General features: G+C 44.0%; 1 protein-coding gene across 1 annotated transcript in view; it reads left to right on the forward strand.

Moving 5' to 3' along the window:
- Positions 1-15,238, forward strand: part of CACNA2D3 (calcium voltage-gated channel auxiliary subunit alpha2delta 3) — a 1,017,883-nt gene that overhangs the window by 874,872 nt on the left and 127,773 nt on the right. The window contains exon 29 of the mRNA XM_066596541.1: positions 6,140-6,201. Within this exon, the coding sequence (XP_066452638.1) occupies positions 6,140-6,201 (62 nt within the window). The remainder of the gene's footprint in view (positions 1-6,139; positions 6,202-15,238) is intronic.

Genomic DNA, 15,238 nt, shown 5'->3' on the forward strand with positions numbered 1-15,238 from the left:
AACATAAGGTATTCCCTAATGAACACTATTACTAGACAATCCTCAGGGCTCAGAAAACTCATGATTTCCCCCACAGGCCTGGCCATTGTAGTGCCACGGCTATACCACAATCAGCACTGATCCTAATGCTCCAGGGGTTAAACAGCCATGTTTGAAGTTTCCTCCTCTACTAGAGGTCAGTGCAGGAATCTAGTCTTAAAGGGGTTGTCCAGTTGTAAAGTATTGACGGCCTATCCTCAGGATAAGTCATCAACAGTAGATTGTTAGGAGTCAGTCACATGGGATCCCACTTGTGAGTTTAATTTCTGCAGAAAGTAGACAGCTCCGTTCTCACTGTAGTGACTAGGTTTGGTATTGCAGGTTACGTTCCCATTGAAATAGATAGAAAGTTTTGCTGCAATATGAAGCCTGAACTTTGCAGTGAGAACGGAGCTGTGTGCTTCCTGCAGCAATCAGTTCAGTGCACAAGCACACAAACCCAACAAACAGCTGATCAGAGAGGGTCTCAGGTAATAGACCTCTGATCATCTACTATTGATGAGTTACCCTGAGGATTTGCCATCAATAAGTTACACCTGGACAACCACTTTAAAAATTTTAAAAAGTTATGGCTGACAGAAGGCAAACACAAAAAAATACTCTTGGTGCTTAAAGGGGTTTTCCCATCTTGACCCATCATTGCCATTATAGAAATAATTCTTTGAACTTCGCTGTCAGAGTGGTCAGGAGTTACAGAAACAATCAAATGGGCTGTCTTAGGCTGTACCTATAACCCCTATGGAAGTAATAGGAGTTATGGAAATAATGTATGTCAGCCCTCTTTGATGTTTACGTAACTCCTCATACCCCCAGCTCCTGCATACAGTCAAACTAGGGGTGGTCAGGCTTGGTTATGTATATAATATATATATATTGCATGGATAGGTAGTCTGGCTGTATTCTGCTTGTGCCGAAAGCAGCAAAGTAGCAGCATGCCCACATCAGAACAGCTCAGTGATTAAATAATGTACCAGAACCAAGTTTACAGCATAAATACAGCACCAAAACCAAGCTGAGTACATAAATATAGCACCAGAACCATCTCATAACATAAATACAGCACCAAAACCGAGCTAAGTACATATATATAGCACCATAACTAAGCTCATAACATAAATACAGCACCAGAACCAAGCTCATAACATAAATACAGTAGCAAAACTAAGCAATTGTGTTCCTGGAACGGTGACAGCGGTGCCTCGGAATCTCAGAAAGGAGGAGACAGAGCCAGGAGTATGATTCATGTAGCTCCACAAGATCTTGCCGCATGGAGGAATGAGATCATCTGGCTGGGCAGACCTAAGGAAGACAATGCCCTGCTGCCCCACCGATAGACTGGTGGCGGGTGCCCTGTGCGACCACACTGGTCCAGCCATGCACACAAGTCTCAGACTTCCATGGCGTATCCTGTGAATTTGCCATAAAAATCTCAGATGAGAATACCCGTTTTAGGACAAAACTGTCTCAGTCTTTAAGTGGTTAAATGTCCGTGTAATCTGTTATACACGCACAATAAAAGTTTGCCATTTATACAAACGCTTGGTCAGTGAAGCTTTCCTTGTCTTTCCTCTTCCAGTCTGAAAACTACAAACACTTAGTAAATATTACTTGGATGAATTGGCTTCACTCTTGGAATCCTCTTTAGCTGCGGCATCAAACAATGTTTGGTTTCCCGTCCTTACACGGACATGTCATGTTAATGCGCCACGTGAAAGAAGTGAAGAAAGATGCAGATTTGGAAAGGAATCCAGTAAAATATTTTCATAACTGGGGCATTACCGCGCACACAATGCCCATATGTTTGCCATAAAGGGTAAAATGACAGTTTACAATTTACCTTTGATCTGTAGAACAAATTTGGATCTCCGGTGACCTCTGCAGTCGGGTTAACATGGCTTTGAAGAGGAGGAAGAAGCTTAAGCCGCCCGTGTACAGCTGACAGTTCTCCTTAAAGAAAAGGAGCTGATTGTTCACCCTGCAAAAGTCAAATACACAGTATCGTCCCAAATCATAGGGACCTTGTAATCAGGTGGCGACCACTTAGGTCTCGTAGGACTCCTACATACATTCTCCACCGATTCCGCATATGACACTTATTTAATACTGTATGATTAGCATCTGATAATGCCGAGCACGATTTGTAGCAGTACAAGCTTATCTATACTCATAGTACATTCTGCGCAAGATCTGGGGTCATAGATCAAATACACAGTTCAAGTAGATTGTCAGGTCTCTCCATACCCACAGCGAGGGCTCTTTCGCATGGGCGTATTTGCACGCAGGGAATAGAACCCATTGATTTCAATGGGTTCATTCACATTTCCTTTTTCTGCATATACAAAAAAATAGGACCTGCTCTATTTTTGTGTGCATTTGCACACCAAAGGTCCCCATAGAAGTCTATGGGAGATGTGCAAAAGCACGCAGATGCGCAATTCAGTAAAAAAAAAGAACATATCTGGAACTTATTAGGCTATATAGCCATTTAAATCGGGGCGTGTTCGTCCGCTGCGAGCAAATGAACATGCCCTGCTGCGCAAAAAATACAGTAAAAGGCATCGATATGTGCGCAAAAAAAGCCCTGTACATAGCGCAAATACATTGTGCTGAGGCATGTGCAGAAAAGCATACGCCTGTCTAAAGGAGCTCTTAAGGCCTGTCTAAAGGGTCCTCTTACACCAAACAATATATTGTTTGTGGGCTCCTGCAGATGAGCGTAGGAGTATATACACTCACGCGATCGTGACGTGATTGCGATGTGAAGGGAGCGCTATTGTGCTCATAGCAGCACCACTTACTGTACTGTTTTGCACTGCCAGGACCATTTACACCCGTGCCGTGATTTGAACGGCTGTGCAGCCCAATTAGTCCCCAGCGTTATCGATTAACACCGCAAAATACTGCAGTTCAGTGTATGATTTCGTGCGGACGGGGGGCGCACACCTCTAGACTGCTTTGGTGCCTTAGGTGTGCAAATGTGCACAAAAACGTAGATTGTGAGGGAGCCCATTGAAATCAATGAGTTCTACTGTCTGTGGTATGCGAGGGGATTTTGCACGACTTAAAAACGCTCGTCTGCAAGAGTCCTAAATGAGTGAATGATCTCAGAGTTAGCTCATTCACTGGGGGAGTATGTTCAAATGAGAGATTCTTCAGTCTTTCACATTTGCTGTATAAGAAGAACCAAACGAGTGTTATCAAATCCGACTGATAAGTGAAAGAGCCAACGATGATTTTTATACCTGCATAAAATGAATGACGAGCGAAAAGTGAATGATTATCGTTTGTCATTTGGTTATTGGCTGCATTTAAACCCAACGATTATCGTTCACATTCACTCATTTGAATCGTCCGGTGTAAAAGGGCCTTAATACAGAGTCCTGCCAATCATCAGCAGGGCGGGTAAGCAGTGAGTATATGAATACTAAGGAGCCACACTGGACTCACCTCCTCAAACTGTGAAAAACTCCTTGAGCAAATGTTGCAAGTGACAGATCACGAAAATCAGCATGGCTGTCATTATACTGTAGGGCCCCCAGCCCGGGAACCATTAGGTACCCAATGGATAATTACTGTAGCTTTAAAAAAAAAACAAAAAAAAAACTGCGACCCTCTCGTTTCGAGACAAAATTCTGTCCCGGGACCACTATATGATCAGCTCAAATGTTTGGGGGATAACCACAGCAAAACAAACTGGGATCTGCACTGCTGGAACCCTTAGGGTGAATTATGCAAATGAAGAAGCTGCTTACTTGAGGAGGGATCCCCCTCTCAGGAGACCCCTCATAGAAGTAGATAGGCCCGTAGGTATATTTTCCTTGAGGGTCTTTTGTCCAAATGGATCCTCCGGATATTCTTTGGAAATCAGAACTCCTCCACCTTTCTTCTTGAACAATGTTTATTTATACAAACAGGACAAACACAAACAAACAAACCAAAAACTGGACATAGGAGCCAATAACAATGCTAAGTGGGTCTGGCAGACTGTTGCAATGCGTTTCGGCCTACTGAAAGGCTTTTTTCAAGCATGTCTTACTGTCTCCATATACCTCCATTTATAGTACCCGCTCACGTCCCCTTTCGCACGCCACCCGGTCGTTGGGGAGTGAGGTTATTGAGTCCTGGGCAAAATTAGTGTCCAGTGTTTTTTGGGGGGGATTTGCAGCTCTCCACTTTATAGTGGATAGAACCTATGGTGGTTGATTCATTTATTTTATCTGATCTTGTGCCTGAGCGCTTTCCTATTCAATTGTTTCTCTGTCTCGGGACCAGAGAGTGGAAGAGTATATTACCTGTAGTTGGTCTTCTCTATTACGTGTGCCAGTCTGGGGTCCCGTTTTCTCGTGGCCAAGATGGCCACCACCATTTTCTCCCTCCCTCCCTACACTGTGCAGTGCTCTGTGATTGGCTAGCACTGATCACATAGGCAGTAAACACCCACAGCTCCGAGCAGTGTGACTGCAGAGGAACGTAGCGGTCCCTCTACTTTGGCAGTCTAACACTACCACTGCACTAGAGGTGATTAGGTAGTCGACAGATCAAGTCAGCCATCTTGGACGGGTAAAAACGTGGCCCGGCAGTGGCGGAATGAAGGAATTATAGAAAGGAATAAAGATAGATAATATATCCCTTCTGGTCCCGGGACAGAATTTTGTACCAAATCCAAAGGGTAGCTTTAGCATTCTGTTAAATACTATAATATTACACATATTATTACATTTCTGGTGCTCTAATGTCCTAACTAGAGATGAGCGAACGTACTCGTTACGAGTACTTACGCACCCGAGCACCGCCATTTTCGAGTACAGCAGTACTCGCGCGTAAAGATTCGGGGGGCGCCGTGGCGGCACGGGGGGTAGCAGTGGGGAGTGGGGGGGGAGAGGGAGAGAGAGAGGGCTCCCCCCTGTTCCCCGCTGCTCCCCCCCGCACCGCCGCGCCTCTCCCCGCCCCCCGGCGCCCCCCGAATCTTTACGCCCGAGTACTGAAGTACTCGAAAATGGCGGTACTCGGGTGCGTAAGTACTCATTACGAGTACGTTCACTCATCTCTAGTCCTAACATGTACAGAGTTAGGAAAAAATACTGATTGATTTCTGATAGAGGGACAGTATTGTTTTATATATGTCTGGTCCACACTACTATGTGTCCATAGATCTCTATGGACATAGCCCACATATGGATAAATGTTAGCGCTGTATCAAGATAGACTTTTATCAGCTATCCAATAAATAGGTGCCAAACGTCTGTTCAATGGGGGTCTCACTGTTGAGATCCCCACTAATCCTGAGAATGGCGGTCCCTTTTCTCTCATCCTCCTCATTGCAGGCTTACTTTTCAATTGGACTGCCAGAGATAGCGGAGTACAAGCACTTGGCTATTACCGTCATCCCAATTGAAATGAATGGAACGGAGGATTCGGCTGGAAGAGATTTCCATCTCCATTCAATTCACAACTATCTCTCCTTTGTGTAAGCACAAGATCTATAGTTGATGGGACGGTTATCAGGCGCTTATGCTCCCAACAGTCCTCCCATGTACAGGTACCTTTAGAGTTTGAACCTGAGCCAGATTAATTTTAATGGCTCAAACTCCACCAGAAAACTGTCAAACATGCTTTGTGTTAGACACTTAGGAGCACTTTTTACGACTCGTCCGACAAAGGTGTATTCCTTTGTGAAGAAGGGGGTGTAGCCTAAATTCAACATTGTGCACTAAAATTAGCACCAAAATTTGTGCCGAATTTTGGTGCAATGTTTAGCATAAGCTAAGCCAACTAATAGGTAGTATAAAGTTAAACTAGAAAGTCTAAAGGTTCGACAGATTCAAGATTCAATGTCACATGATCAATCTGGCGTATTCAAAGACTGTCTAGGTTTTTGCTGTCTAACTATTAAACTATATTCCTAAATCTGACCCCCATTGGCTTCTGATGGTTTAGCCTTGTTTACTGAAATCTATTGGATTTCCACTGAGTTACTGCATAGAAAATGATTGTCTTTCTGTTCTGATCGTAGCTGTCTAAATGACGCGGCTGCATCTGTTCCTCCATCGTTTTTGGTCTCTCCTAAATTTACTAAAGTGAATCTTTAATTCTCTTCCAGCTGTCGGTATTCAAATGAAGCTCGAATTTTTCCAAAGAAAATTCTCGATTGCCAGCAGACAGGTAAGACGGTCTCAGCGGTCGCTAGCCTAAATCTATTATGTTTGCCTATTTATGCCTGTGTCACTTGTATTTCCTGCCTTTGTGGGAATGTTTCTGTTTTTAGGACGGCTTCACGCAGATGTATTTGCTTACGCAATACGAAAAGAATAGAACCCATTGATTTCAATGGCTTCATTCTCATTTCCCTTTTCTGCGCGTGGATTTTGCATACCAAAGGTCGTCAGAGAAGTCGATGGAAGATGTACAAATGCACACTCAATATGCTGCACAATTCAGTGAAAAAAAGAACACTTCTGGACCTTCTAAATCAGGGTGTACTAGTGTCCCGTGTGCAAAAAGTCCTGCCCTGCATGTGCAAAAATTACAGAAAAATACGCCGAAGCACGCTCAAAAAAACTCATTCAAGGCACAGATATGTTGTGCTGAAGTGTGCGTAATTGCGCCTTTACTCATGTGGAGCCACCATAAGGGCCCCTTCACACGAGCATTAGCACAAAACGCATCGTGAATAGAGATGAGCGAACGTACTCGTTTCGAGTAATTACTCGATCGAGCACCGCGATTTTCGAGTACTTCCGTACTCGGGTGAAAAGATTCGGGGGGCGCCGGGGGTGGCGTGGCGGAGCGGAGGGTATCAGCGGGGAACAGGAGGGAGCCCTCTCTCTCTCCCTCTCCCCCCCACTCCCCGCTGCAACCCCCCACTCACCCACAGCGCCCCCCGAATCTTTTCGCCCGAGTACGAAAGTACTCGAAAATCGCGGCGCTTGGGTGAAAAAGGGGCGTGGCCGAGTACGCTCGCTCATCTCTAATCATGAAAAATGCTCTTTTGTGCATATTGTTGTAGTTTTGCGCTCGCATGGCCAGTTCACATGGAGCGTGTTCCCGCGGATTTTCTGCTGTAGAATGTGTCACTTTTTTGTGACATTGGCAAGCTTAATTTCAAACATCTTCGAATGCAGTTTTTCAAGCAGACTCAGTGCAGTTTCGCAGTGAAAATGCTTCAAAATCCACAGCAAAAGTGTATTTGCGGATCTTCAAGTAGATTTATCTCTATAGCGTAGTTTTTGCAACATAAATGGACATTTTAAAATGTCTAGCATTTCTGCAACAGATAAATCCACTACGTGTGAAGATTTATACAATGTCATTCACTTGGTTGGTTCTGTAAACGATTCCAGTAGCAGAGATTCCGCAGCTTATCCTTCGTATGTGAAGGTGGCCTAACAGTGCTCTGCATGACACGTTCATACCTGAAGCTCGAGAGATTGGTTAAATATACTGGTAAAAACATTTAATATCACTTAATTTCTGATATACAAATCAATCAAAATAGGTGCTGTACCTCGCTACACTTGCGTAACTATAGAGGATGCAGGGGATGCGGTTGCACCCGGGCCCAGGAGCCTTAGGGCACCCATAAGGCCTCTCTTCTCCATGTAGGAAGCCCAGTACTATGAATAAAGCATTATAGAAGGGGGCCCTGTTATAGGTTTTGCAGTGGGGCTCAGGAGCTTCAAGTTACGCTTCTGTCTCGCTAATAGACCAACTTAAAGTGTTCCTGACTTTTCGGATAACTTTTCAGAACATGCAGCAATGTGTGTACATAAGGGGTAACACTATTTTAGGCCATTATATGACTTGTAGCCCGCATTTATCAGCAGTACCTCTGCAGCCTCCATCTCTAATTCCCAGCTGTCTTTGAGCTGGCAGGGGGAGACTGCTGTTATGATGGCTGCAAACTCTGCATAGAGAAAAGCAGAATATCTTCTCTAGCACTCCCTCATAATGAAAGGCAGCATAACTAAGCAGTATAGATGTGCTTTTAGTAGCTGTGGGACAGTATCTATGTTGCTAACAATGGACAAATCGTGACAACAGGCAACTGACAGTAAATTAGAAGGAGGAGAATCCCCTAGTGGCCAGCCCTTTAGAGGGATTTTTCAGCAAAAAAATGTTACTCTTGGTAAATTCAATTGTTAGTTATCACTATAGATGAGCGAGTATACTCGCTAAAGGCAATTCCTCGAGCGAGCATTGCCTTTAGCGAGTATCTCCCCCGCTCGAAACTGAAGGTTCGGATGCCGGCAGCGGGCACGGAACTGCGGGGGAGAGCGGGGCGGAACGGAGGGGAGATCTCTCTCTCCCTCTCTCCCCCCCGCTCCCTCCTGCTGAGTGCCGCTACTCACCGCTCCCCCGCGCCAGCACCCGAACCTGCAGTCTCGAGCGGGGGAGATACTCACTAAAGGCAATGCTCGCTCGAGCAATTGCCTTTAGCGAGTATACTCGCTCATCTCTAGTTATCACGTTGGCCATCACATAAGCACAAGTTGTTTGAAAAGTCAATGACCATTTAAAGCTTTTTTTACATGGTTGGTATAGGGCATTGTTACAGATTTTGCATTAGGACCCAGGAGCTTTAACTTACCTCTCTGTCTCCAGTCCAGCTACTTGCTCAAGCAACTATTACAATGTGCTAAATTCTTGGGAGCTATTCACCGGCAGTTCTCAGCAGTCTCAATATGCTCAACACATGTTGCTCTTTTCCAGGAGGTTGACTTGCATAGAACATAAAATATAGCATGGGACCTTGTGCTGGGGTATAATCTCCCATGACACTCTTTTTGGCTGTTGTATACATTTCTAATGCAAGCAGATGCACTCATATAGCGCAACACGAGAGAAGAAAAACTAGAGTATGCGCTCCCCAATAGATCGTAGATGGTCCAGTGAAGAGAACTAGCAACATAATAATGTAATAAATATACATGCAGGCCCCCTTCACATCAGCGTATGCACGCGCATGAGCATACCATTTTTGAGGCCTTAGTCAGACGGGCGTTTTTTCGCGCGATTTGCACATGCGCATGCGATTTGCGCATATATAGAACCAATGGTTCGCTATGGTATCGGTCACATGTCCGCTTTTTATGCGGATATGCGATAAATTATAGGACACGACGATTCGCAGATCGCGCCTATCTGCATTCGGAGTTTTATGTGCGCACCAAAATCATTTTTTTCGCCGGCCAGTCTAAGTTTCATGCGCATTTTGATGCGCACGGCGATTTTTCTCCGGTCAGACGGTCGTTTTGCTGCGACGATTAACGCGGCTAGGTGCAGATTTTTCCCACGATTTTTCGCCCCCGGTCACGCGATTTGCACATGCGCATCCGACATGCGATCCGCAAATCGCGCGAAAAAACGCCCGTCTGACTAAGGCCTTAGGAACAATCTTTGCTTTTTTACGCACAGCGACATTTTACTGTAATTTTTGTGCTATTGAAATGGTTAATTAGTCATAATGAGTTCCAGATGTTTTCTTTTTCCACAAGAGTTGTGCAGTGTTCGATGCATCTCCTGGAGTATTGTGCATGCAGATACGCACACCATAATGACTTCTACAGGAACCTGCGCAAATACACAGAAAAATTGTGCATGCTCTATTTGTTTTTTGTGTAACTGAAATGCATTGCACACGCAAAATACGAAAATGGGAACGAACCCATTGAAATCAATGGGTCCTATTTTCTATGGATTGCGTGTGCAAATACACTCATGTGAAACCACCCTTAGGGCTCATGTCCACGGGCAAAATGAGATTTAAAATCCGCAGCGGATCTCCCGCGCGCGGATCCGCACCCCATAGGGATGCATTGACCACCCGCGGGTAGATAAATACCCGCGGATGGTCAATAAAAAGGAATTTAAAAAATCTGGAGCATGAAAAAAAACGTGCCATGCTCCATTTTAGTGCGGATCACGCTCCGGATAGCCCCCATAGACCTCTATGGGTGTGGGAGATCCGCTGCGGATTGTTAATACTAATTTATCGGGTGCATGAGATCCGCTGCGGATTTAACCCCTTCCCGCTCCAGGACGTACCGGTACGTCTTAGGAGCATGGTACTTACCGCAACAGGACATACCGGTACGTCCTGGGGATAGTGCGAGATCACATAAGATCCCGCGCTATCCTGCAGCGGGAGCCGGCTGTCAGTCACGGCCGGCGTCCCGCTGTTAACCCCTTCCCTGCCGCGATCTAAGTAGATCGCGACAGGGAAAGAGTTGACAGAGAGATCGCGCTCCCTCGGTGTCTCCGGCCGGCTCTCGCGATGTCATCGCGAGAGCCCGGCCTGTCGCCATGGCAACAGGACGCCAGACACTGGCGTCCTGTATTGCCTGTGCCTATAATCGCTGTATAGGCGATAAGGCATGGGAGAGCAGTAGCTCTGCCATGCCTTGTGACAGCGATCATAGGCATAGTGCTGCAAGTCCCTCAGAGGGACTCGAATAGTGTAAAAGAAAAGAAAAGAAAAATGTAAAAAAAAATGTAAAAAAACACCTTTTTTTATGCTTTTTCTAATATTAGCATAAAAAAAGGGGAAAAAAATTAAAAACCCCACATATTGGGTATTAACACGTCCGTAACGACGTGTACAAAAAGTTGAACACGCTTTTTATTTTGTACGACAAAAAGCGTATAAAAACACGCTAAAAAACAGAGGCAAAATGCTAATTTTTAGCATTTTGCCTCCCAAAAAATGCTATAAAAGTGATCAAAAAAGCCGTACATTCCCCTAAATGGTACCAATAAAAACTACAGCTCATTTCGCAAAAAATAAGCCAACATAGAGCTCCGTATTTAGAAAAATAAAAAAGTTACAGGACTTTGAATGCAGCTTTTTTTTCACGCGCAGATGCAAAAATGCCATCCGCGTGCATACACGCGTGAAAAAAAACGCATCCGCGTGTCATCCGCATGCAATAAAATACAATAAAATACTATTTTAAGCTCATCCGCACTGCATCCGCGGCCCAAATCCGCGTTACAAATCCGGAGCAGATTTGATTTTCCCCATGGACATGAGGCCTTAGGGCTTAAACAGAATAACGTGTGAAATTCACGCCAGTAAAATGTGACAAAGTGAGGCTATTGTTTTCAATGGGTTCGCTCTCACGAGAATGTTTCTCGCGTGCAAATCCTATGAGCAAGAAAAGATAGGTCTTGCCCTATCTTCTGCGCTTTACGCTGCCATAGAAGTCTATGGCAGCTTAAAAAAGGGAGGGGAGGGAGTTACACTGCATGAAACACATGGAAAAAACACAGCTGGTCCTAATTTGGCAGTAAAATGCCATTCTGTTCCACGAAAAGGGAGCAACACGCATGTGTGAACTGGGATTCGAGTGCAAGAATTACAGTACTACATGCAGACACACGCATCTCAGCCTCCTTAGGGCCATCTCCAAACCTTGTTCATGCTTAAATACACTCCATTGCGGCAAACATATGATTGTATGTAAAAATGTTACAAAAGACGTGTTTTGGAGCATGAAATTTTACATGTTCACAGACACAAAACAAATAGTAAACTCACCCTAAATGCTCCTTCACACGGGTGTATTTGCGCATGCAAAATGTTCATGTGCAATACGCAGAGAATAGAACTCATTATTTCCAATGGGCTCATTCACATTCATAGAACACGGTCTATTTTGTGCACATTTGCACACCAAGGTCCCTATAGTAGGGGATACGCAAAAAATAGCGCAAAAACTCAAGGAAAATAACATATCTGGACCTCATTAGTCTAAATAGCCTTTTAAATCGGGACTGGGGGAGAGAAAGGGGGGGGGCTGCACACGTGTATGAACTGGCCCCGTGTGTGCAAAAAAGTACAGTACAATGCGCAGACATGCGCGCAAAAGTACCTGGTTCCGCCACAAATGCATGGTACTGAGATACGTGAAAAACAAAAACGCCCATTTGAAGGAGCTCTAAGTATACCTGTTCATGGATCAACTATCATTCAGATAGTCACTCAGAGGAGTCGTTGAAGTGTATGAAGAGCAGTCAGTTGTGTGCTTGTGCATAGAACTATGATTGTTCATTAGTTGTTTGCCGAGATATCGTTCTAGGGCAATATCCACGCAAGCTAGCTCTCAAGGCGTCCAAATACAAATGACTGGGACTTTACACCAGACGCCTTTCGATCAACCAGGGACATAGAATGGTAGAGTTGGAAGGGACCTCCAGGGTCATCGGGTCCAACCCCCTGCTTCATTTACTTTGATAGGGGGGGGGGGTGCTAAAGCTTTCCACTAGATCCAGGATAGCCGAAGCAAAGTGACTTTGCCTTTGGCTATTGTGGATCTAGGAGGAGTTCTGTGAGGCTCTAGCACTCCCCTATCGAAGTAAGTGAAACTTGACTATGTAGATCACTACCACATTAGTATATAGTATAGACTCCTGATTGGTGGTTCTTTGCTTTCTATAGTATGCCCCAAGGCCGTTTACCCAAACGGGAACACCGGCACCCTCTAGGAAGGTTTCTTTTGGTAAAGGGAGACTGTAGCATTTTTTCCATGCATAGATAGAACATTTGGTGTTGTGGAGAACCCCTTATAGTAGGGAGTTTATACATCCCACGAATTCATTTTTCTGTAAATGTTTTTTATTTGCCCTGGTTCCCCAGGGTGATGCTTACTATTCTTTATTGTCATTCTTGATCACTCGTCACCCTACGGGTGGCCATGTTTACACCGAACAACTGTCATTTGAATTCTTTCTTTCGAGGGATTTATCATCTGGTAGCTGCCTCATGTAGAGGTACCTGAAGTCTTCATTCATTTGATCAGACTTTATTTGCTGTGTAAATATAGTACATTATTCACTGAGTACAAAAAAATAAATAAAGGGAGGAGCAAATTATTTTCTGTATATCGATTGTTCACAGTTATTCAGCCAATTTCTGATGTTGACAGTAAAAGCCTCTCCCTAGGGGCAAGTATCTCTTTAAACTAGTAGAGTTCTACTTTAGTTCTCTTTTTCATATCTGTTTAGGGATACCAGATACGCTATTCTCTGGAGATCCTGCCTTCTTGAAGCCACTATCCAGTTATCCTTGCTGGTATTTATCTATTACAGCCATTATCCGGTTTCACGATTTTTGCTGGAATTGGTTCATTTGAACCCCTGAGGAACCCACTTTTTGTGGGGGAAACGCGTAGGGTCATACCACCACTCAGGTTCTTTGTAATGTCGTATCTAACCATTAGGATGACACCTGAGCAATAACTTTGGAAAACAATATTTTTCCTTCTTAAACTCAGGACAAAAAATTATATAATAGTCGAGTGAAAATTTTTTTCACTCGACTTGGGTGGTCTTAATTTTCTTGAAAAAGTGGCATTGGGTCATATTATTGCTCAGGCCTTCCGTAATATCACCCCTTATCATCAGGATGATACCTGTGCAATAATCCTATTTTATCTTATTGACTCGGGACCAATATTACATAACAGTTGAGTGCAATTCTTGTTACTCCACTTGATCTGGCATCAATCAGAATACATATTTTTTTCTGATACCTTCTTATCTTATGCGATATATGTATGTGTGTTTGTTCTTCTCTATTTTAAAGTATCACAAATAAAAGTTATATTTTAAATTTATTCGTTTGAGGGTCCACGTAGTAAGTTTAGCATATTTTTGCATACGGGAAAATCGCGTGCACAAAATGTGGAGAATGAGTGAGTTCATTCTCATTTCTTTTTTTTGTGCGTGTTGTTCTCATGGACACAAAAAAATAGGACCCTCTCTCTGGCACCTTGCTTGGTGTAATAGCCAATTAAATCAGGGCAGGTGATACACCCCCCCCCCCCCCCCCATGTGAACTACACACAGTATTTACACAGGCACGCACACAAAGTACACTCGGTATCTGTGAAAAATGGTTGCAATACACTCGTGTGACGCTGCATTTAGGGTTCATTCATACAAGGGTGGCTTGTGGTAAAAACCACACCAAAAACAGCATTGGTGAAACCATGAGTGTTTTTACTATGTTTGTAGTAAAATGTGGCAAAAAATGCACTCAGTTTTGCAAATACACTTTTTGGTGCATTTTTTAGTACAAGCAAACCGCTCCATGTGAATGGAGCCTCAGAAGGGGAATCAGACGAGTCAGTATTCCAAGGAGTCTTCACTACTTTGACCAGCTTACATTATTATCCATCACCATGTTCTGCGCTAATGGACTCCAAAAGCCTGTAACAGATCTATGCACAAAGAGAAATCTCTGTCCAGCACACCCCGATCCTTAATGTGATTGTTCTCATTAGTGAGTGTTACAGTGTGTAATCCATCGGTCATATCACTATCCAAGAGACAAAACAGAGCTCAATGTAACAAATGATCACACACTGTAATACAAGCCAGTAAGCAGATCATTGGGCCAGAAACTCTGTTAGTCAATGCAAGATACCGTCAAATATAACGCACAGAGTGGTAATGTAGATAGATGTTACACGAGAGCTGGAGTCATCTAGCGCATTTCTATAAGGGCCAAAACACATGGGAATTTGCACAACTATGCTCGTCGTTACGGAGCATAGTTGCTTAGAACTGTTTTTTTTTTTCTCGAATCATTCAAACTCTGCGCTATTGCGCTCGAGTTTAAATAAAATAGCGGGAGGATAGGTCCTGCCATATCTTTCTCACACGTAGTATTAACCCTTTCCAATCCAATTTTGGATTTACAGTTTCCTAAAAGGCTTTCTCTTTTTGCTGTTATACAACTGTGTCATCTGCTGGCTAAAGTCAATGTGTGTGCGCCAGAGAACTCCGACAGCGGAGTGGCTGGCAATAGATGGTAAGAACATCCTGTCAGATGTCTTCTGACATTGGAGCTGTACAAGCTTCAATCAGAATGTAGGAAGACATCAGACAGTGGATTGGAAAGGGTAAACATGCAGGAACTCCCCTAGTGAAAACAAAACCATTGAAATCAATGATTTTGTTTCTTCCAATTATGCGGCCATGATTTTCACAGCTGAATTACAGGACAAAATCACACCCCTCTGTTTAGGCTCTAAGGGTGGCTTCGCATCAGCGTAAGCACAAAACCGCTCGTAATATCATGACTTCTTGCACAGTGAAGGTCGCCCTGTCACGCATGTTCTAGCGCATTTTACTGTACTTTTTGCCGAGGACTGTTTACATCGGTGCGGGACACACGCACACTGCAGTTTGTTGTGCA

The sequence above is a fragment of the Eleutherodactylus coqui genome, chromosome 3 (genome assembly GCF_035609145.1).
Source record: "Eleutherodactylus coqui strain aEleCoq1 chromosome 3, aEleCoq1.hap1, whole genome shotgun sequence".
NCBI classification, from domain to species: domain Eukaryota; kingdom Metazoa; phylum Chordata; class Amphibia; order Anura; family Eleutherodactylidae; genus Eleutherodactylus; species Eleutherodactylus coqui.